The following is a 22,061-nucleotide window of genomic DNA, read 5'->3' as shown; positions in this document are numbered from 1 at the left end:
TATGGCTGGGTTCGGATTGATTGAATTGTGATGGTGGTTGAAGGGGGTTGTGGTTGCCGAGGATCCGAAACATAGAAGCGAAGTTGCGACTAGATTTGAATCGGCCGTAGATGCGAGGTGACTACGGGGCTCGTATGACAGATCTGACCGTATTGCCGATGATATGGCTGGGTTCGAATCGACTAAATGGTGATGGCGGTTGAAGGGGCTTGTGATTGCCGAGGATCCGAAACATAGAAGCGAAGTTGCGACTAGATTCGAATCGGCCATAGATGCGAGGTGACTAAGGGGCTCGAATGTCGGATTTGACCGCATCGACCGTGAAGTGAACGAGCCGCGTTGGGTAGAAAGCATGAAATACATGAAAGATGACATAGAAAGACTTACGGTGGTGTAAGTGCGACTTTTGCAAAACGAACATGATAAACGAACATGATAACGTAACTATTCGAGTTTAGAGGAGCGGTAACAACAAAGTCCTACCTGCGACAGCGAGTGTGTAGCGGTCCGAGCGTGGGACAATCGATGAAGATATAGGACCGATCTCGAAGGTACAACTACGTGGACACGCAGTGAGTTGGCAGAGTCAGCCTCTGCAATGCATTTGACACGAATCAGCTTAAAAAATGTATGAGATGAATCTGATATAAATTGGCAGTAAGGAGTATCTGATACGAATTGGTTGTAGAGTGTATGCCATTCCTTACTGTGAAACCAAACACCTATCAACCACCCATCCCCCCAGGCTAGTCAAGTGCAGGAAAGGCATCAGGTGGGTTTAATTACACCTCAATCAGCCACAGAAACCAATACAAACAATACCTGTTTATCTCAAAAAAGGATGAGATGGCAACCCCATGGACAGTGAATTTTATAACCAGTGAAGCCTATGGCGAGTGATATTGGAAAACGACCGACAGCGACTCGGAGGCTTGGATCTATGAATGAATCATATGTTTGGTAGAAGGAAGTTACAAATGTACTACGCCTGTGCCGAAAGATGTCGGGACATGAGTGTCAATAACTCAGAGGTAGGTTTTGCGAAAGGGGTGCAGGATAGTGAGCATGATAAGCCGCAAGTTTGCACATGATATGAAAAGATTTGGATACTACTTATCTGCGACCATGAGCGGGAACCACCGACGAAGACCACGAATGAAGAAGCCAAAGTGCACCTGCGATTGGACGCACAGATAGTCGACCGTGAGGGAGCTGAGAAGAGTCGGCCCCTTGATGTGCAGTACCTTGCACTGGAACCGACACAGACCGTTGTGGGTGGTCTGAATAAATACTCTCCAGGCTCCTCCCATAATTACAGGCCACCATACTGGCCCTCATATATATAATTGATCTGCAATCAAAGACTTACGTGATAAGTTGAGCATTGTCATGTGCTATTCTAGGCAATAACTTTTCCTTTCTCCATGTAGAAAACTTCTTCAAAGTAGCCCAGGCTGTAGCATTTACTTCAATCTGATTCTTGGTATCCCAGATCTCGAACCCAACAAGAACCACAGAAATGTTTAATATCTTGTAATCCTGTGTAAAATAGAATAGTTAACAGTCTAACTCTAAATGCTATATTTTTTTTTTCAAGACAATAAATTTGTTTTCACAACTGCAATAACTCTTCTGCTGAAGACTGAAATAGCACTAGCAATTATAAGGTGATGTATAGGTAATAAACAAAGTTTGCATTCCTTGAAGACATAAAGTAGAGTGAACTTTGTTTCCTCCAAACAGGGAAATAAAGAAATATTCACTATTTGTAGGATGCCAAATAGACTCCACATACTCTCGCTTAGGCTGGATTCACACCTATGCGTTTTAGTGCTTTTTGCATTTTGCAGATTTGTACTACAGTCCATTTGACATGGTTTCCCATGGAACATGTTCTGTAGTGCAAACCTGCAAAATGCAAAAAGCACAAAAAATGCATAGGTGTGAATCCAGCCTTAGGCACTACTTGAGCCAAATAAAGAGGTAATACGTCTTTAGGCATTATGTAGACAGAAAATGATACAGGAGGCCTCTTACTGCCCTGCTTCACACTCTACTCCTAGACCACGGAATGAGGCTACAGTAGCATCAGCCACCAAGTGACTTCCTAAAATCTGGAGGAACTTTCAAGAATCTCAGGACAGGCCCCTGTAAGCCCTTGTACACATGGTCAGACATTCCGATGGACAATGTCCGATAGGACCGTGTTGTCGGATAATCCGACAGTGTGTGGGCTCCATCGGACTGTTTCCGTCAGAGTATCCGACGGACCAAGTTTTCCAGCTGGGCTATAAAATTTTCCGACAAAATGGTCCGATGGGACTTTGTCCGATCATGTGTAGAGAATTCCGATTGGACAAAGAGCCATGCATGCTCAGATCAAATTCCTAGACCAAAGCTATTGGCTACTAGCCTGAACGTAGTCCCGTCCTAACGGAAAAGCGCCATCACGTTAAGTACAATCGGATTTTCTGACAACTTTGTCCGACTGTGTGTATGCAACAGTTTCGAACAAAATCCGACGGACAAAATTCAACCATGTGTACAAGGGCTAATGGGAGTGTAACAGGATCTTTAAGAAAACTGACCCTACGCTTCAATAGTGCATGGTAGAAGAAACTCTGTTCTATTATTAAAGTTGTCTCCAGTTACCAGAAAGAGTGCCTGCAGTGTGAAGGTTGCTCTGCAGCAGCTTTCAAAGAGGAAAACACTTTTGTACCAAGCGAGCACCAATTTGGGGGAAGGGTGGAGAAATGGTGATAAGGATCCCTGAGTCCCTAAAATGCTTCCATGGTGAAAGTCTGTTAAGCATCAAATGAATACATCAATCACTGAAGATAACTTTATTGGCACTGAAGTTGTGCACCTGATCTTCATATAATTCTTTTGAAAAGTTTTTGAGGATTTAGAATCTCTATTGTCGTCCCCAGCTGTTCTATTCAATTCGGAAAAGTGGAAAGTGCTGTGAAGAGTGGTTGTGGGGATTCGAAGACAAGGCACTAAGGGGTTGATTTAGTAAAACTGGAGAGTGCAAAATCTGGTGGAGCTGTGCATAGAAACAAATCAGCCTCCAGGTTTTTTTTGTCAAAGTTAAAGTGGTTGTAAAGTCTCCACAATAAACTCCCATGATAGGTTCTCTTATGGGGCAATAGTAATGGCAGTGTTTTTTTTTTTCAGCAATATAATCTCTAAATGGCTTTTTCCAGCAATGCTTCTGTGCAGTCACATGGATTTCTCTGGTCTTACTCCCAAGCAGAGGGACTCCAGTGGGAGGGGCTCACATTCCTCTGCTGGTTTAGTTTCAGTTTTAGGAGGTGAGGGGAGAGGGGCTTCACACAGACCATACAAATGACAGGAAGGGGGGGGGGGGGGGGGATATTCAGAAGCTGCAGGGAGAGATAGATAACAGAAATTCAGTTTACTAACAGAAACACAGGAACAAGCAGGATTGATTAGGTATTATACTATATGGAAAAGGATAAATAATATTTCCAAAAATTACTAGCACAAAAATGATGAAGGAAGGAAGATAAGAAGGAAGGATTGATTAAATGAAGCAAGGATCGAAGGAATTAAGGATCAAAAGAAAGGATTGGTTGAAGGAAGGATCGGTTGTTATTTGCAGGAAGGAATTGCAGGAAGCATCAGTCGGTCGATCCCTTGATAACGATTGATTGAAGAAAGGATCAAAGATAAGAAGGATCAATGGAAGGAAGAAAGCATTGATCGAATGAAGTATCAATCGGTCAAAAGAAAGATTGGTCGAAGGAAGGATTGGTCAGTTGATTACAGGAAGGATCAGTTGATTGATCGCAGGAAGGAACAAAGTAAAGAAGGATCAGTTGTTTGAGCTTAGGAAGGATTGGTCGATCGATTGCAGGAAGGATCGATCAATTGAAACAAGAATCAAATAATCGATCAAAGGGAGGATGGAGCAATGGAAGGAAGGATTGAGCAATTTAAGGAAGGATTAATTGAACAAAGTAGAAAGGATCAATTGAATCAAGGATCAATCATGTCTATATTCCCGTCGCACACCCTCCTGGACCACTAGGCTCATCTGTAGTGGGCGCTGGAGGGACTAACAGCTGGACACTGGATATCACAGATCAATGCACATATTCGGCAGCACACCATGGATCTTCAAATGCAGTCCAAAGCTTCTCTGCAATAAAACCTTTGGACTGCATTTGAGGATCCATGGTGTGCTAACAAAGATGTGCATTGATTAAGAATCAGTCAACGGAAGGATTAGTCGATCATCCAATGAAAGGATTGGTCGAAGGAAATATTGGTCAGTCGATCACAAGAAGGATCGGTCGGTCAATTGCAGGAACAATCAAAGTAAGAAAGGATCGCTCAGTCGCTCGCACGAAGGATTGGCTGTTAGATTGCCTGAAGGATCAGTCAATGGACTGAAGTAAGATTCAGTCAATAGAAAGAAAGAACAAAAAAATCGATTGAAGGAAGGATTAACCCCCTTAATGACCAGGCCATTTTTTGCAATATGGCACTGTGTTGCTTTAACTGACAATTGCGCGTTCCTGCGACAATGTACCCAAACAAAATTGACGTCCTTTTAGACGTCAAGTTTTCTATTGGTGGCATTTGATCACCTCTGCATTTTTTTATTTTTTTTGCTATAAAGAAAAAAAGCCCGGTAATTTTGAAAAACAAACAATATTTTTTACTTTCTGCTACAATACGTATCTAAAAAAAATATAAAAAAACAAATGTATTCATCAGTTTAGGCCAATATGCATTCTGCTACACATTTTTGGTAAAAGAAAAATGCAATAAGTGTATATTGATTGGTTTACACAAAAGTTATAGCATCTACAATATAGGGGAAAGTGTTTGGGACTCTTCTTTTTTATTGTATTTACTGGTTATGGCGGCAATGTGTGATTTTTAGCGGGACTGCGACATTTCAGCTGACAAATCGGACCCCAAGTGACACTTATTGGGGATCAGTGACATTATTACATTAATCAGTGCTATAAAAATGCACTGATCAATGTAGAAATTACACTGGCAGGGAAGGGGTTAACACTAAGGGGCGCTCAAGGGGTAACTGTGTTCCCTGGGTGTGTTCTAACTGTGTAGGGGCTGGGCTCACTGGAACAACAAAGAGATCACTGTTCCTGATCACTAGGAACAGTAGATATCAGAGTTGTCACCTGTCAGAGTGGGGATCCGCCTTGTTTACATATGTAAATCAATCAAAGGAAGGACCGATTTATCAAAGCAAGGATCAGCCATTTGATCGATGAAAGGATCGTTCATTCAGCTGAAGGAACCTAGCCTTGATACTGAAATAATCAATGTCACTGTATAGTAATAATAACGTTTATATATAAAAACTTTGCAGAAGTAATTAATTTTGTATTTGGAAATTATAGTTTGAATAAATATAGTTTTTAAATTGTTTTAAATGATTTCCATGTGAAAGCAAGCAAAAATGATCTGTTTGCTGCTGTCTCCAAAGATAAGACACTGTGGGAGACACTGCAGCTTTAACAAACAGAAGGGGAGGAGTAGCTTCAGGGGAATAGCATTGCTCTATCTCGGCAGGAGGAGAGAGGTGGAGTGGGGAGGAGATCGTCTATCACACACAGACTATGGAGGTGACAGGGGAATGGGGAGGGAGAGATGCAAACATGCTGGATGACAGAGGCACCTAATCTGACTACTCTATCAGAGATCAGCAGCCATGATAAACTTGGTCAGTTTAAATAGGTGAAGGAACAGGCAGGATCAGCCAGGTTTTGTACAACATAGAAAGGGACAATTGGCATGGCAAAAGGTACAAAAGCATTTTTTTTTTTTTTTTTAGGGTTGCAACCACTTTAATTTAAAGCGGGATTCCGCCGGGACTCCGCGTTTTTTTTTTTTTAAAAGCCAGCAGCTACAAATACTGCAGCTGCTGACTTTTAAAATAGTGACACTTACATGTCGGCACCCGAAGCCGATCTCCCGATCGTCTCTCGGGTGCTGCCGCCGCCATCTTGGGTATGGGAATCAGGAAGTGGTGCCTTTCGGCTTCATTTCCCGGTTCCCTACTGCGCATGCGCGAGTCGCGCTGCGCAATAAGGACGGTCCCCGCTGCCTCTGGGATCTGTGTGTTTCCCAGCAGGCAGCGGGGGACTTTCGGAAAGGGGTGTAATCTACGCCCCTTTCCGCAGAGAGCTATCCCGGAAGTGGGTGCAGATACCTGTACTGTACAGGTACCTGCACCCCCCTCCCCCCTGAAAGGTGCCAATTGTGACGCCGGAGGGGGGGAGGATTCCAATGAGCGGAAGGTCCACTTTAGGGTGGACCTCCGCTTTAACAAGCTGAAGTTAGAAGCTGCTTGGCTACTATGTACAGCTGCACCAGATTCTAAGTGCTCCAGTTTTAGTAAAGTAACCCCTAGGTGGCTGCATTAGTAATGTTTCCTTCTTCAATTCACAAACGGTCCTCCAGTCTCTGACTTCCATTTAGATCTTACACTGCTCCCTTTACCAATTATCTAAATGCCCACTACAAGTTTACTCACCGCATTCATGACATTAACCATTTCAAATACTTTGTCTTTCACAGATTGGGTATTATTGCCATATTTATGATACTGAAAAACAAAATTGGAAGCATATCAACAAAAAAAATTCAATAGTATGATTTAACTTTAATCTAAGGCCCCTTTCACACTGGGGTGGTGCGGGCGTCGGCAGTAAAGCGCCGATATTTTTAGCGGCGTTTTATCGTCGTTTTAGCGGCGGTATGCGGCCACTAGCGGGGCGGTTTTAACCCCCACTAGCGGCCGAAAAAGGGTTAAAACCAGTATAGCCACGCTGCCCCATTGATTTCAATGGGTAGGAGCGGTTTAGGAGCGGTGAATACACCGCTCCTTCACAGCTCCAAAGATGCGGCTAGCAGGACTTTTTTCACCGTCCTGCCAGCGCACCGCTCCAGTGTGAAAGCCGGAAGGCTTTCACACTGGAGTGAAAGGAGCCGGTTTTTTCAGGCGCTACACAGTCGCTATTTTTAGCGCTGTAGCACCTGAAAACCGCCTCGGTGTGAAAGGGGCCTAATAGTATACTATGGCTATGTTTAAAAGAAAACACAACACTTACCATTGATACATCAGCAACCATAACCAGTTCTAGAAACTTTTGTACATTCAGAAGATGGTCAATTTCTTCCTATAATGTTTAAATACATTAAACATTGTCAGTGTGATACTTTCAATAACTAGCAATCATTTCTTTACAGGTTCCATAGAAGAAAATGTAAGTTGCTTCACAGTGCATGGCAAACAATTGTTTTATAAAAGCTTCAATCTTCTCTGAGAAAGTAATTATTGGTCTCACAGTGAGGAAAGCTTGGGGAAAAAATCTTAAATATGTCAATGTCCCTTAGTGGGATAAATCAAGCTAGTTGAAACAAAGCTGTATAATTCCATCTTGGAAGATATTGTCTTTTTTGTCTCCTCATTGTGACATGACAGATGAATATTTGATGAATCTATGCCCTTGATTTGGGACGTACTATTGGGAGGATTTAGATCCACAATGGTTCCTTCAACACTATATTTGATATTTTCCATACATTTTTACTGTGGGGATATGATCCTCATTAGGGATGAACTCCGAGTTTGAGTCGAACCCATGTTCGACTCGAACATTGTCTGTTCGGTCGTTCGCCAAATTCCGAACATTATGGGCCAAATTCGAGTGGTGCGTCGCGACCCATAATTCACTGCGGCATTGCTGGCTGCTGATTGGCCAAGCATGCACTATGACCAGCAAGCTTTGGCCAATCACAGCGCAGAAAAAACGGAGAGCTATAATTGGCCAAAGCCAGGGTGGCTTTGACCAATTATGTCTCAGGGGGTTTAGTACACGCCCCACACTATATAAGGCCGCCTGCGTGGCGGCCTTGTGTACTGTGTTGCGTCGGTGGTTAAAGTCATAGAGAGAGAGAGACAGTGTAATTTAATTTTAGTTAGATAGAGTAGGCAGGCGGGTCAGTTAGCTTTAGTTACAGTGTGTAGAAGATATATATGCATCCCAGGTGTGTTGTATATATATATATATATATTTATACACTGTATTCGGTTTAGCTAGATCCGTTCCTGTTATTCTCTTCATAATATACTGACAGGCAGGGAGCTGCAGTATTTTCACTTAGTGTACTATGTCCTTTGCACAGTGTGCACCTAAAGCTTTACCTGAGTACAATTGCAGGTGTTTTCATACAAATACAGACAGGGAGCTGCAGTATTTTGTTTTAGTATCCTTTGCACAGTGTGCACCTAGAGCTTTACTTGAATACAATTTGCAGTGTTCTCATACAAATACAGACAGGGAGCTGCAGTATTTTGTTTTAGTGTTCTTTGCACAGTGTGCACCTAAAGCTTTACCTGAATACAATTGCTGGTGTTCTCATACTAATAATACTGCAGGCCATTCTTGGTATTCTACACCAAGAAGGAAGTCCTTAAGAAATGGGCATCATCCTCTCCCCCCAAAGTGGAATCCTGGGACTCCACTATTAATGCTGTGCTCCCCTTGTATAAGATGACCTATGCTAATAGAGGTTGCCCTCAGAAATTGGACCGGATTTGGACACCTTGGTTGGAACAGTTGTAATTATTCTAGTACCTAAGGGACAAGGCTCTGTCTCCCAGTTGTGGAAGACTAGCATGGGATGGTCGCGCCTGCCCATCCCCCCTCCCCCGCACCAGAGGGGTTGCTTTGCTTTAACTAACCATTCTCGAACATACGTACCTATAATGTTGATTGTACTACAGAATGCACTGTATGTCACAGCTTGTCTATTTTTCTCGCTCTTTTTTACACCTGAATGTACTACTTGACTGTCAATTGTTATGTGATGTCTTCTCAATAAAGACCAACCTTGTTTTTAAAGAAAAAATAATAATACTGCAGGCAGGCATTTGATTCTGCTAGCTGCAGTATAATCAATATATATATATATATATATATATATATATATATATATATATATATATATATATATACGTCCCAGCTTTCTGCAGCTACATCTCCTTGCAGGCCATTAGTATGTCTGGAAGGCCAACAAGGAAAAGCAGACAGTCACGAGGCAATTAAAGAGAGCAAGTAGGCTCTGTGTCTAGAGGCAACAGTGCTGGTCGTGGACACGGCGCATCCTCATCAACACGTGGCCGTGGGACACGCTTGACCTTTTTTTCGGCAGCTGCCCGTGTTGAGCCGCAACATGCTGAAGACTTGGTAGAGTGGGTGACCAAGCCGTCCTCATATTCCTCATCAGGGTACTTTGTCTGGCAAAGCAGCTGCCAACGCGGCCTCTTCCCTCGGCTCAATGGCATCAGTCACTCCTTCCATAACCCTACCATGTCCTCCTGAGGAGTCCCCCGAACTATTTGACCGCAGTGTTGGTGTCAGGTCACCTTGAGGCGAGGTGACAGATGCACACTGTAGGGATCAGGAGTGCACCGCAAGGTTGTGGACCCTACGGCTGACTGCTGTGAACGGGAGACAGATCCCACCGGGGTTAGAGCATAAGATTCCCTGGGGCGCGGAGTCTAAGAGCCAGCAGGTGTTCACCAGAGCCTCTAGAGGTGAGGATGGACTGGGCTGCAACTGGCTCCAGGTCACGACCCCCAGGGTCCCCCAGCTCGCACCCACAGTAGGCAACAGGAGCATAGGGATAGTGAGGGACAAAGCCAAGGTCGGGGCCACAAGCAGACAGGAATAGTCAGGGACATGCCAAAAGATCAGGATCAGAGGCAAACAGGGATAGTCAAGGACACGCCAAAGTCGGTAACGGAATAACAGACGAGCACACGGCAGGTAACAGGAAGCTAACACACAAAGGTTGATCAGCAGGGTTGGCCTGCAGTGCACAGGTTAATATAGAGTTCTCTGATAGGAGCAAGAGTGGATCCATGCCAGAGGATGGATTACAAAAGCAGTCAGGTGAGGGTCGGCTGGTCTCTAGAGATGAACACATGGAAACAGGTAAGCAGACAAACTCTATTGCAATACCATGAAAGTTGGGTACATACTCCAGGAGGATGCCCAGCGTTTTGAAGGCTTTGATGATGGTATCCAGCTAGAGGAAGGCAGCAACGTGAGCCCAGAGAGAGGGGATGCCCAAGGACGACAGCAATCTGGCAGTCATGTTCCTCCAGCTGCAGCATACTGCCAGGTTTGCTTCAGTGATGAGGAGGGAGAGGATGATGAGTAGAGGTCGACCGATATATCGGCCGGCCGATGTATCGGCCGATATTTGCAGTTTTTTAAATAATCGGCATCGGCCGATTGTGCTGATAAAAAGCCGATTCAGAACTACAGCGGGACTCTCAAATGACTTCTGTATAGAAGTCAGTGTAAGTTGCCTGAGTCGTCATAGAAACACTTTCCTCCTCTCTGGGCAGACTGCCAAGAAAAGAACAGAAAGATACAATGTTTACACTTCTGAATGAATGAAGTCATCTCAGTGTGTAGAAGTTCTCAGTTTAACCATTTAAAGACTAAATCTTTTCTGACACTTGTTGCTTACAAGTAAAAATCCTGTATTTTCTGCCAGAAAATCACTTAGACCTCCCAAAAATTATATATATTTTTGTAGCAGAGATCCTAGGGAATAAAATAGCGGTTGTTGCAATATTTTATGTCACACGGCATTTGCACAGAGGTCTTTCAAATGCATTTTTTGGGGGAAAAAATACACTATTTAAAAAATAAAAATAAAATAAAAACAGTAAAGTTAGCCCATTTTTTTTTTTTCGTCCAAAAGTTTTGACTACCTGTTTTTATTTAATATATAGGTTTTTTTTTTTTTTTAATCTAAATCATACATACAAGTAAACTGATTGGAGGTTTGTTTTGTTTAATAAATGTTTAAATGTAAGAAATTTTCTGTATCACTTATGAAGGCTGCTTTCACACTGGAGCGGGGAGGCGTTGATGGTAAAACGCAAGTTTTAGCGGCTCTTTACCATAATTTTAGCGGTGCTATTTGGCTGCTAGTGGGGCACATATAAACCAGCTAGCGGCCAAGGAAGAGGTTAAATGCGCCCATGAAGCACTGCTGCCAAATCGCATTGCATGCGCTTCGGCAGTGGTGCCCATTCATATCAATGGGCAGGAGTGGTGGAGGAGTGGTATACACCACTCCAAACGTAAAAAAGTCCTTGCAGGACTTTTTTTTTTTTTTTTTTGGTCCTGGCAGCGCATCGCCTCAGTGTGAAAGCGCTCTGTCTTTCACACAGACTACAGGGGAGCCATTTTGCAGGCACTTTACAGGCGCTATTTTTAGCCCAAAAGCGCCTGAAAAACGCCCCAGTGGGAAAGGTGTGTTAGATCAAGGGGAATTAAAAAAAAAAAAAAAAGGAAAAAAATAAATAAATAAAATAAAATCGGCCTAACATATCGGCCCAAAAAAAATCGGCATCATATATCGGCTATCGGCCGCCATGATTTCTAAATATCGGCATCGGCCAGAGAAAAACCCATATCAGTCGACCTCTAATGATGAGGTCTCATGACTCCACATGGGTGCCTGATAAGAGAGAGGAGGAGGCACATCTCCAACAAGGCAGGATGCCCTCCAGGGGCCAGTTAAAGGGCAGCACACAGACTGCATCACACCGCAGCGTTCCGCATGTGCAGGGCGCTGCTGTCTCTGCGTGTTATTCCAAAAGTTCTTTGGTGTGGGCCTTTTTTGAGACGAGTGCATCAGATCGCACCGCTGCTATTTGCAACATATGTCTGAAGTGTATCTCGCATGGCCAAAACATCAGCCGCTTGGGCACCACATGCTTGACCAGACATATGTTGACCTGCCATGCAGTTCATTGGCAAGCGTACCTAAAAGACCCACACCAAAGAACAATGCGGACCTCTCCTTGCTCCTCATCAGCTGGCATCTCCAACCCCACTGCACTGCACTGAGAGGAATGAAGATGTAGAATTAGGTGTGTCACAGCCAAGTACTTGTAGGCAATCTGCTATCTGTACACCGACGTCAGATTGTACCAGACAAATTTCCCTGCCCCAGCTGCTGCACCGCCGAAAGAAGTTCATTCCCAACCATCCACATGCCCAGCGGTTGAATGCTAGCTTGACTAAATTGCTAGAACAACTGCTAACTTTTCAGTTGGTAGACTCTGCCCCCTTCCGTGAGTTTGTGGAATGTGCGGTTCCTCAGTGGCAGGTTCCCAAACGCCACTTTTCTCTCACAGAAGGCAAATGTCTTGGCCTCGCTGGACAGGGCGGTTAGCGGTAAGTTGCATATTACCACTGACTCATGGTCCAGCAGGCATGGACAGGGATGTTACCTATCTTTCACGGTGCATTGGGTGACTCTGCTGGCAGCTGGGAAGGATGCAGGACAATGTGCAGTAGTGTTGGAGGTTGTTCCGCCACCACGCCTCCAAAATGCTACTGCTGGTGATTCTGACACACCTCTCTCCTTCACCCCCTCCTCTTCTTCTTCCTCCATGGCCTCTTCCTGTGCTTTGTCCTTGGAACCAGCGGTGCTCCGTAGGCGTTCAAGGGGCTACACAAGTACGCAGGCAAAAAGATGCCATGTGGTGCTAGCGCTGGTGTGCTTGGAGCACAGGAGCTATACTGGGGCAGAGATTCTGTCAGCTCTGCAGGGGCAGGCTGAGAGGTGGTTTTCACCACGCCAGCTTAAGCCAGGAATGGTGGTTTGTGACAATGGCACCAACCTCCTCTCCGCCCTCCGACAGGGACAACTGACCCATGTGCCCTGTTGGCTCACGTCCTTGGTGGTGCAGCCGTTCTTGGGCAGGTATCCTGGCTTACAGGATGTCCTGAGGCAGGCCAGGAACGTCGGTGTGCATTTCCACCAGTCATATAATGCCAGTCCTCAGCTGGCTGACCTCCAAAAGGAATTTAACCTGCCCAAGAACCGCCTAATCTGTGACATGCCCACCAGGTGGAACGCAACGTTCGCCATGCTGCAGTAGCTGCACACACAGCAGAGGGCCATCAATGAGTACCTGTGCGACTACGGCACCAGGACAGGGTCAGGGGAGCTTGGTTTTTTCTCACCACGCCAGTGGGGCATGATCAGGGATGCATGCACTGTCCTGTCACCATTTGAAGAGGCCACGAGGATGGTGAGCAGTGAAAGTGTATGCATCAGTGACACTGTCCCTCTTGTCCACCTGTTGGAGCACACGCTGGGTGGAATAATGGACAGGGCACTTGGGGCAGAACAGAGGCAGGCAGAGGAGGACTTCCTTACCTCTCAAGGCCCCTTTTATCCAGACAGTGTTTCTGCTGGGCCGCCGATCACACAGGAAGAGGATGAGGAGGAGGAGGATTGTGTCAGCATGGAGGTGGAGCCTAGCACTCAGCATCAGCAGCAGTCTTTAAGGGATCAAGAAACCCATGGACTTGTACTTGGCTGGGAGGAGGTGGCTGCAGATCATGTTGTCCTTAGTGACCCAGAGGACTCCGGACCGAATGCCCCTGATAATCTACGCTGCATGGCCTCCCTGATCCTGCAAAGCCTGCAGAAGGATCCTCCTATTCAGCGGATCAAGGAGAGGGATCATTACTGGCTGGCAACCCTCCTTGATCCACGTTACAAGGGTAAGGTTGCGGACCTTATCTTGCCATCGCAGAGGGAGCAGAGGATGAAACATCTTTGGGAGGCCTTGCAAAAAGGTGAAACGGTTCCCAGAGACTGGGAGGTTACATATTCCTGGTCCTGGACTACGTGTCACTGAGGCTTCGGTCAGTCACAGAAGGAGTGATGGAGAAGGTGGCGTCTGACCTATGCGTTCAGACAATATTTTAGTCCGCAGTCCCAAGGTATGATCGGTTCCAGCAACCATCGCCAGCGTCTGATTTACATGGTGCAGGAATACCTAGGGACAAGATCCGACTTGGACACCTTTCCCGCTGAAAATCCTCTGGGTTACTGGGTCTTGAGGATGGATCACTGGCCAGAGCTTACTCAGTATGCAATTGAGCTACTGGCCTGTCCTGCATCCAGCGTTCTTTCGAAATGCACATTCAGTGCTGCTGGAGGCTTTGTAACTGATCACAGGGTGAGCCTCTCCACCAACTCGGTTGATCCACTGACCTTCATAAAAATTAATCAGTCTTGGATCACCACCAGTTACCAAGCACCTGATGCTGATGTAACCAAATATATATATTTTTTTGAAATGTCAGATCCCTTCAAGACTGCCTATGCTCATGCTGAGTGACTATCCTGTTATGCTGAGTTACTATCCTCTCCCTCCTCAATGATCATGCTGATAGCTTGTAAGAATATTTTTGGTTCTGGGTGCCGCCACCAGTGGCTAAGGCCCAATTTTTCAGCCCCTGTTTAATTAGGGGCATGTAATTACAATTTGTGATGCAATATTTTGCAAGATGGTTCATTGCTGCGCTCAACTACAATATCTGTCAGGGGATTCAGTGTTGTGGCACCAGCACCAGTGCCTAAGGCCCAATTTTTCAGCCCCTGTTTAACAGGGACATGTAATTACAATTTTTGATGCAATACTTTGCAGCAGGGCTCATTCCTGCACTCCAACTAGAGTATCTGTGAGGGGTTGCAGTGTTGTGGAACCATCACCAGTGCCTAAGGTCCAATTTTTAAGCCCCTGCTTAACAGGGGCGGGTAATTACAATTTTGATGCAATATTTGCAGCAGGGCTCACTCCTGCACTCCAACTAGAGTTTCTGTGAGGTGTTGCAGTGTTGTGGCACCAGTGCCCAAGGCCCAATTTTTCTGACCCTGTTCAACAGGGACATGTAATTACAATTCTTGATCTAATATTTCACAGCGGGGGGGGGGGGCATGGCCTGGAGAGTTATGGAGTAGGACACAGGCAGTGAGAGCTCTGCCTGCCCATACTCCTTTTCTAACATCCTGTGGAGATCCTGGTCGATTGTGACTGCCCTCCACACTGCAGCGGTCCTGCCTTATCCTCCCCACGGACTTTGGAAGCATTTAGTGTCCTGGGGTGCCACCGTTGCGTGTCTGCTTGTCCCGCAGTTGCCCTCAGGAAAGTCCGTGGCTCCGGCCTAACTCCCTGAGTGGTGGCCATCTTACTCCACCCAGAGACTACCCCTGTGGCTGTATCTGGCCTCCCTGGTAGCCCCGAAACAGTTTTTTTTCTGGAGCGGCCACCGGACAGCCTCCAGCCGCAGATACAGCTCTCTAGTGCCCTGCAGCTGCCTCAGAGAAAGCCAGCGGCTCCAGCCTAACTCCCAGAGGGGAGTCCATTTTGCTACACCTGGAGAAGGCCCTGCAATAACTTTTGGCCTCTATGACTGCCCCGAGCCCGGCCTCCCCCTGATATAGCCACCAGACCCCCTTTGGCCACTATTACACCCCTCCAGTGCCCTCCAGCTGTCTGAGGGATAGCCCATGGCCTACACCCAGATCGTGGAGCGGTGGTCATCTTGCTCCACCCTGAGGCGACTGGGACAGATACCCCAGGCCTCCTCGAGATCTATGAGCCCAGATTCCTCCTGTGACACCCACTGGACCCCACGGCTGAGTGCTTGTCTCCTGCAGCCCCCACTGCGTCAAGGGGGAGCCATTGCGGAGCCGGCTGGGTAAGCAGCGGCCATCTTGGTACACTCTGGGACCCTCCCGACAGAGGCGGTATCTTCAGCACCCATAAATGCAGTAACATCAGCCCCCATAAATGCGGTGACATCAGCCCCCATAAATGTGGTAACATCAGCACCCATAAATGCGGTAACATCAGCCCCCATAAATGCAGTAACATCAGCACCCATAAATGCGGTAACATAAGCACCCATAAATGCAGTAACATCAGCCCCCATAAATGCGGCAACATCAGCCCCCATAAATGTGGTAACATCAGCAACCATAAATGCGGTAACATCAGCCCCCATAAATGCAGTAACATCAGCCCCCATAAATGCAGTAACATCAGCCCCCATAAATGCGGTAACATCAGCACCCATAAATGTGGTAACATCAGCATCCATAAATGCGGCCTTACCAGCCCCTATAAATGCGGTAACATCAGCACCCATAAATACGGTAACATCGGCCCCCAAAAATGCGGTAACATCAACACCCATAAATGCGGTAACATCAGCACACATAAATGCGGTAACATCAGCACTCATAAATACAGTAACATCAGCCCCCATAAATACGGTAACATCAGCACCCATAAATGCGGTAACATCAGCACCCATAAATGCGGTAACAATAGCACCCATAAATGTGGTAACAATAGCACCCATAAATGCGGCCTCACCAGCACCCAAAAATGCTGCGCCAGCGACTCGGACACTGCACAGAGGTAGAGAGGGAGTAGGATCATCAGTGACCGGGTGCACTAGGCTGCCTAGTTTGCCTAGTGGTAGCGTCGGCCCTGTCTGCTTGGCACACATGCAGAGTCGCACATGATGACTTTAAGACCCCTTTCACACTGGAGGCATTTTGCTGGAGCTACAGCGCTAAAAATAGCGCCATCATAGCACCTGAAAAAAGCCTCAGCTGCAAACCCAGTGTGAAAGCCTGAGTTATTTCATACTGGGGTGCTGTGCTGGCAGGGCTTGACAAAAAGTCCTACCAGCAGCTTCTTTGCAGTGGTGAATACACCGCTCCTCCACTGCTCCTGCCTGTTAAAAACAATGGGGCAGCGCCGCCATACCACCTGGAAAGCGCCACTGCAGCGGCATTTTGCGGGTGGATTTAACCCCCTTTTGGCCGAATAGCGCTGCTAAAATGACAGTAAAGCGGTGCTAAAAATAGCGCGCTTTACTGCTGATGCCCGGGGCAGCTCGGTGGTAAAGAGATCTAAGGCATCATCATGTGCGATTGTGTGTGTGTGCCAGGCCCAAGCAGAAGCAAGTAGCCAATCAAATATAGTGCTCAATATGTATTAAATAAATATGCATAGCCATAGATATAAATACAGTGTAATAAAGTGATTTGTGCAACAGCAGGTACTACTTGTACACATCACTTTATTACATTTATGATATCCATAGATAAGCATATTTATTTAATCCAAATTGAGCACTATATTTGCTTCGCAGTTGGTGCTGGTTACTGGTACACTGTACACATGATGATGATCAAGATTGTGCTGCTGTACTACTAGTACCTGCTGCTGCTTGGGGGGGTTCCAATGTTTTCTCTTATCTCCACTGGTGCCTGGTCTAAGTGGTCTCCAGCCTCCATGTTCTCCTTCCTTCACGTCACTCTTCACAGCACCAGCCAGCATCAGGCTCAGCACGTCACACAGCCCCCACAGAAGAGAAGCTGAAGCCGCTGCGCAGAGGAGGGTAGGTGGAGCATTAGGCTCCGCCTCCGGCAGTTACTCAATGCTATGTAGGCGACCCGGGCGGTCACTCTGGCCGGAGCCAACTAATCGGCCATCATGGGGGACGCCCGGGACTAGATTAGTGCGGAGGCGGCCGCGAGCGGACGGGAATCGGTCAGTTGGGATTTATTTTTTGTGCGGGGCTGGATTTTTTGTCGCCCCCCCCCCCAATGGCGCCCATGGCACTTGCCATGGCTGCCATACCCTAGGTACGCCACTGAACCTTTAACAAACACGTGTGTTTCTGATATAAAAATTTTTTAAACAAAATGTGAGATTCAGATGTAGTACATTATCTAACAAAACAAACTCTGATCCTTGTTAATATTAAAATTTGTTGGACAGACCCATCCTACAGTTTGATCCCACCCGGGGTAGGCGGGGTCTGACTAACAAGAATACATCAATATCTGTTATACATTCTGTTGAAGTACCTTGTTTTAGTTTTCTTTGTACAATATCTGTTAAATATGTAATATAATCAATCCTTCTAAAGCCGCGTACACACGGGCGGACTGTCTGTCCAACTTAGTCCACTGAAACACATTTCAGCGGACAGTCCGCTCGTGTGTGGGCTTCAGCGGACTTTTTCAGCGGACAGTCTGGCGGACTAAGTCTTTCGTAATTTCCGTAATACAGTCCGTCAGTGATGTTTAGTATTGCGCAACTTTTGTAATGACATTCATAATAAAAAAATAAAAATCTATTGTTTAAAAAAAAAAAAAGAAAGAAAAGGGGGGTGATTTATTCTTCCAAAGCAAATACACTTTTGCAAACTGGTACTGACTAGTATTCCAGTGTTTCAGGTCTCCTTCAGTTTTTCTCCATCACTCAGCTAATGTGACCCAAATGCCGACGGAAAGATGCGGGGGGTTCAAACAAGGATGCTATGCAGGCGACTGGCATCCTTCTTATAAACTGATGATGCCTTTAATGGTTAGGACGCTGGCAGCTAAAAGCTTGTAATGGTGCACAATGAAAACCTGTGACTTAGTGTAACTAAAAGGCAGGCTTCATCTACACGTCAGCTTGTATAATATTTTTGGGCAGTTGTAAAGCATTTTACCAAGACACCGCTGAAGAAATCCCTGATGCCCTGGTTGAAAAAGGCTGGTCTAGATAATTCAGGAAATATAAATTACATATCAATAAAACCTTGATTAAGTACTGTGGTTAGAGTGGCCAAGTACCCATAAGGTGCAGGGCTGTCTTAATGAGTGGGCACACCTGGGCACTGCCCAGAGGCCCCAGCTGCATGGGGGGGCCCCTGCACTTTCCCCAAAGCAGCTGGTCCTTGAGCCCATGCTGCCCCAAAATCTGGGGCCACCATGATGGCACTAAAAACGATGGATACACAGGTAAGGCAGGCTGGCAGCGGTGCGCTGTACTGGGCAGAACAATACCTATTATTTCACAGCCAGCAGGGGGCGGGGCATGGCCGGAGCGCCAGTGATGCTCTGACCCCACCCCATGCAGCTTGAATGCTTGGGACTTTAAGGCTGTGGGGTAGAAACTGGAGTGGGAGCTGCTGAGTCGGCAGCAGAAGTAGCATTGTGGATGGTGTCATGGTGAGCCCAGCTGTCCAGCACTGTTTGCACCAAAGGGCTTGGAATGCCCGGGGGTTTGCTTCCTCCTCCGCCCCTCCTTCTGCCTGCTTGATTAGTATAGGTGAATCCAATGCTGAAGGTGGGCAGATAGCCAAAAGTTTATATGTACTGTATCTCCACTGGAAAAACAGGTACTACATGAATGGAATAATGGTGCTGGGGGAGATCAAGGGTGTATGGGGGAAACATTGCTGAGGGGGGATCTGGGGTGTATAGGGGGTAGCAATGCTTGTGTAGCTATAGTGCTAGAGGTATCAGGCATGTAGAGAGGCCACAGTATAGGGGGGTATCAGGGATGTAGTGGGGGTCACAATACAAGGGGTATCTTATGGTATATGGTAGCAGTCCTGGGGGGAATATCTAGGGTGTAGAGGGGTCAGAGTGCTGGGGGGATATTTGGGATGTAGAGGGGTCAGAGTGCTGGGGGGATATTTGGGATGTAGAGGGGTCAGAGTGCTGGGAAGACATCAATCCAGCAGATTTATTATATGCACAGAACAGCTTTGTTACTTTATGTAGTATTTTCCCACTGTTTCTTTGCTGTACAGAATGATTGTTCATGAATGCGGAGCTCCACCCAAAAGGGGAAGCTCCTAGGGTTGCCACCTGTCCAGGATTCACCCGGACAGTTTGGGTTTGGAACCATGCGTCCGGGTTTGAGACTGCCTGAAACCCGGACACATTATTCAGACTGGACTATGGCTTCCCAGTAGGGTTGCTGGGTGCAGTTGTCTAAGCTGAGAGTGACTGTTACATTCTTTCACGCTGCCCAAAGCCAGCACTAACAACCCCCCCCCAAACACACACACAGATGGGAGAGGAGAGAGGGCTCGATCTGCACCTCTCCCCCCCCAGCCCCTACCCCACTGTGTCTGCCTACACTCCAATCCCTGGCGCTGTACTTCAGAAACGGAAAGTGGGGGCTGGAAATTTGAAGTCCAGCAGTCTCAGATACATCTGGATGAGAAGTGCTGATTGCCAAGGGGTGAGTGAGCTCACCATCCACCCCTGTCTGTGACTGAAGTCTCCCCTCTTCTCTCTCCTGCCTCTGAGAGAGTACATTAAGGTATATCAGGGTTCTCAGAGCACCCCTTACATCAGATTTCCCCTTTACACCAGAGGCCACAGTGTTTCATCTCCATACATCAGAGTTCTCAATGTTCCTCCTTAAATCAGGGTTCCCAGAGGATCCCTTATGACAGAGTCCCCAGAGTTTTCCTTTCCATTAGAGTCTGCAGAGTCGCCCCTTACAGTGAAAGGGAACTCTGCGAGTTCAGATATAAAAGGGGAACACTGCGGACTCTGATGTAAAGGGGGACTCTTGTTATTAATTGCATTTGATTAGAAATCTTATTTAATAGCAAAATATATATATAGTTTATAATATTAAAAAAAATGCTGTACGCCGATAAAATGTTCGGGTTTGACTTGAAGAAAAGGTGGCAACCCTAGAAGCTCCGCTTGTCTGCCACCTTCCTACTTGATGTCTGTTTACCTGCACTGTCTCCATTGTAGGGGCCCCAGAGCATTACTGCCCAGGGGCCCATGATGCTATTAAGACGGCCCTGATAAGATGTCATTAAAGCCTAACTTTTTTTAAATGTATTTATTGTTAGAAACCTCACGGCCCCTCAGGGTGGCTGGGCACTCTGGTTGAAAAAGGCCGCCCTAAGCCTGGAAGCATCTGATAAAACCTTTCACAGGAAGTATAACTAAAGGAATGTCACATGCAAAACAGTGTGCCATATCTCTTAGGAGAAGAACCAGCTTCTGTAAAGATGCTAGAATCACTATGCTTTGAAAAAGGGATCCAGCATGGTCCCAAAACATTGGTTTGTGAGGAATTTTTGATGTCTTGATGTAAAAAATACTTTGTGATGCCTAAGGAGGTGTGCTGGTGACAATTTTCTTGTTTGAGCATTTTTGATGGTTCCAACCCTTTTACATAGTTACATCGTTAGTGAGGATGAAAAAAGACACAAGTCCATCAAGTCCAACCTGTGTGTGTGCTTTTATGTCAATATTACATTGTACATCTCTGTATGCTGTGGTTGTTTGGGTGCCTATCTAATAGCTTTTTGAAATTATCTATGCTCCCCGCTGAAACCCCTGCTTGTGGAAGAGAATTCCACATCCTTACCACTCTTACCCTCTATGCAGTTTAAGGCTAAACCAATTTTCTTCTAATTTTAGTGAATGGCCACATGTCTTGTTATGTTCCCTTGCGCGGAAAAGTTTTATCCCTATTGTGGGGTCACCAGTACATTATTTGTACATTGAAATCATATCCCATCTCAAGCATCTCTTCTCCAGAGAGAATAAGTTCAGTGCTCGTAATCTTTCCTCATAACTAATATCCTCCAGTCCCTTAATTAGCTTTGTTGCCCTTCTCTGGAACCTCTCCAGTTCTAGCACATCTTTCCAGAGGACTGGAGCCCAGAACTTGATGGCATTCTCCAGGTGCGGCCGGACCAGAGTCTTGTAGAGTGGGAGCATTATTGTTTTATCTCTGGAGTTACTCCCCTTTTTAATGCATGCCACTATTCTGTTGGTTTTGCTTGAAGCAGCTTGGCATTGCATGCCGTTGCTGAGCCTGTCAACTACTAGGACCCCCAGGTCCTTTTCCATCCTAGATTCCCACAGAGGTTCTCCCCCTAGTGAGTAGATTGCATCAGTGGCGACCCGTCCATAGGGGGCACCCGGGCACCCCCACCCCAGGCAGTCAAAAAAAAAATGTTTAAAAAAAAAATTATTTAAACATGTCCCTTTAACAAAAAAAAAATGTAAAAATGTCCTAATGTGCACTGTGTCCCGGCGCCGGACGCAGTGCAATATGGGAAGCGCCACGTTGATGCAATCATGAGATTGCAGACAAGGCGCATCATTTGCCCCCAATGTGGCACGGTCGATCGTGGCACAGCTTCCGGTGAAATGGACTGGCCGGGCATGTGCAGCGCATAGACTCATAGATGCATTGAGCAACGCTACCAACGTTACTCAAGGAAGTGACAATCCCCCCCCCCCCCCCCCGGTTATCAACTTATTCATTATTTTTCATTTGCAGCCTGGTATTTGGATGGCAGCACACAACCCCATTA

The 22,061-nt window shown here is 46.2% G+C and overlaps 2 protein-coding genes across 4 annotated transcripts in view; one reads left to right on the top strand and one right to left on the bottom strand.

Moving 5' to 3' along the window:
• The window catches only part of LOC143960809 (zinc metalloproteinase-disintegrin-like VAP1), a 295,153-nt gene that overhangs the window by 188,680 nt on the left and 84,412 nt on the right, over positions 1–22,061 (top strand). The gene's annotated exons all lie outside the window — the stretch shown is intronic.
• Positions 1–22,061, bottom strand: part of LOC143960808 (zinc metalloproteinase-disintegrin-like berythractivase) — a 103,034-nt gene that overhangs the window by 68,158 nt on the left and 12,815 nt on the right. The window contains exons 3-5 of the mRNA XM_077469725.1: positions 7,116–7,184; positions 6,539–6,610; positions 1,370–1,539 (exon numbers count right to left, since the gene is read on the bottom strand). Of these exons, the coding sequence (XP_077325851.1) occupies positions 1,370–1,539; positions 6,539–6,610; positions 7,116–7,184 (311 nt within the window). The remainder of the gene's footprint in view (positions 1–1,369; positions 1,540–6,538; positions 6,611–7,115; positions 7,185–22,061) is intronic.

This window comes from Lithobates pipiens, unplaced genomic scaffold, assembly GCF_037356315.1.
Source record: "Lithobates pipiens isolate NorthernLeopardFrog02 unplaced genomic scaffold, aLitPip1_a1.2 Scaffold_8, whole genome shotgun sequence".
Taxonomy (NCBI): Eukaryota; Metazoa; Chordata; class Amphibia; order Anura; family Ranidae; genus Lithobates; species Lithobates pipiens.
The sequence above is the reverse complement of the archived record's forward strand: the minus strand, read 5'-3'. Positions and strand labels throughout refer to the sequence as shown.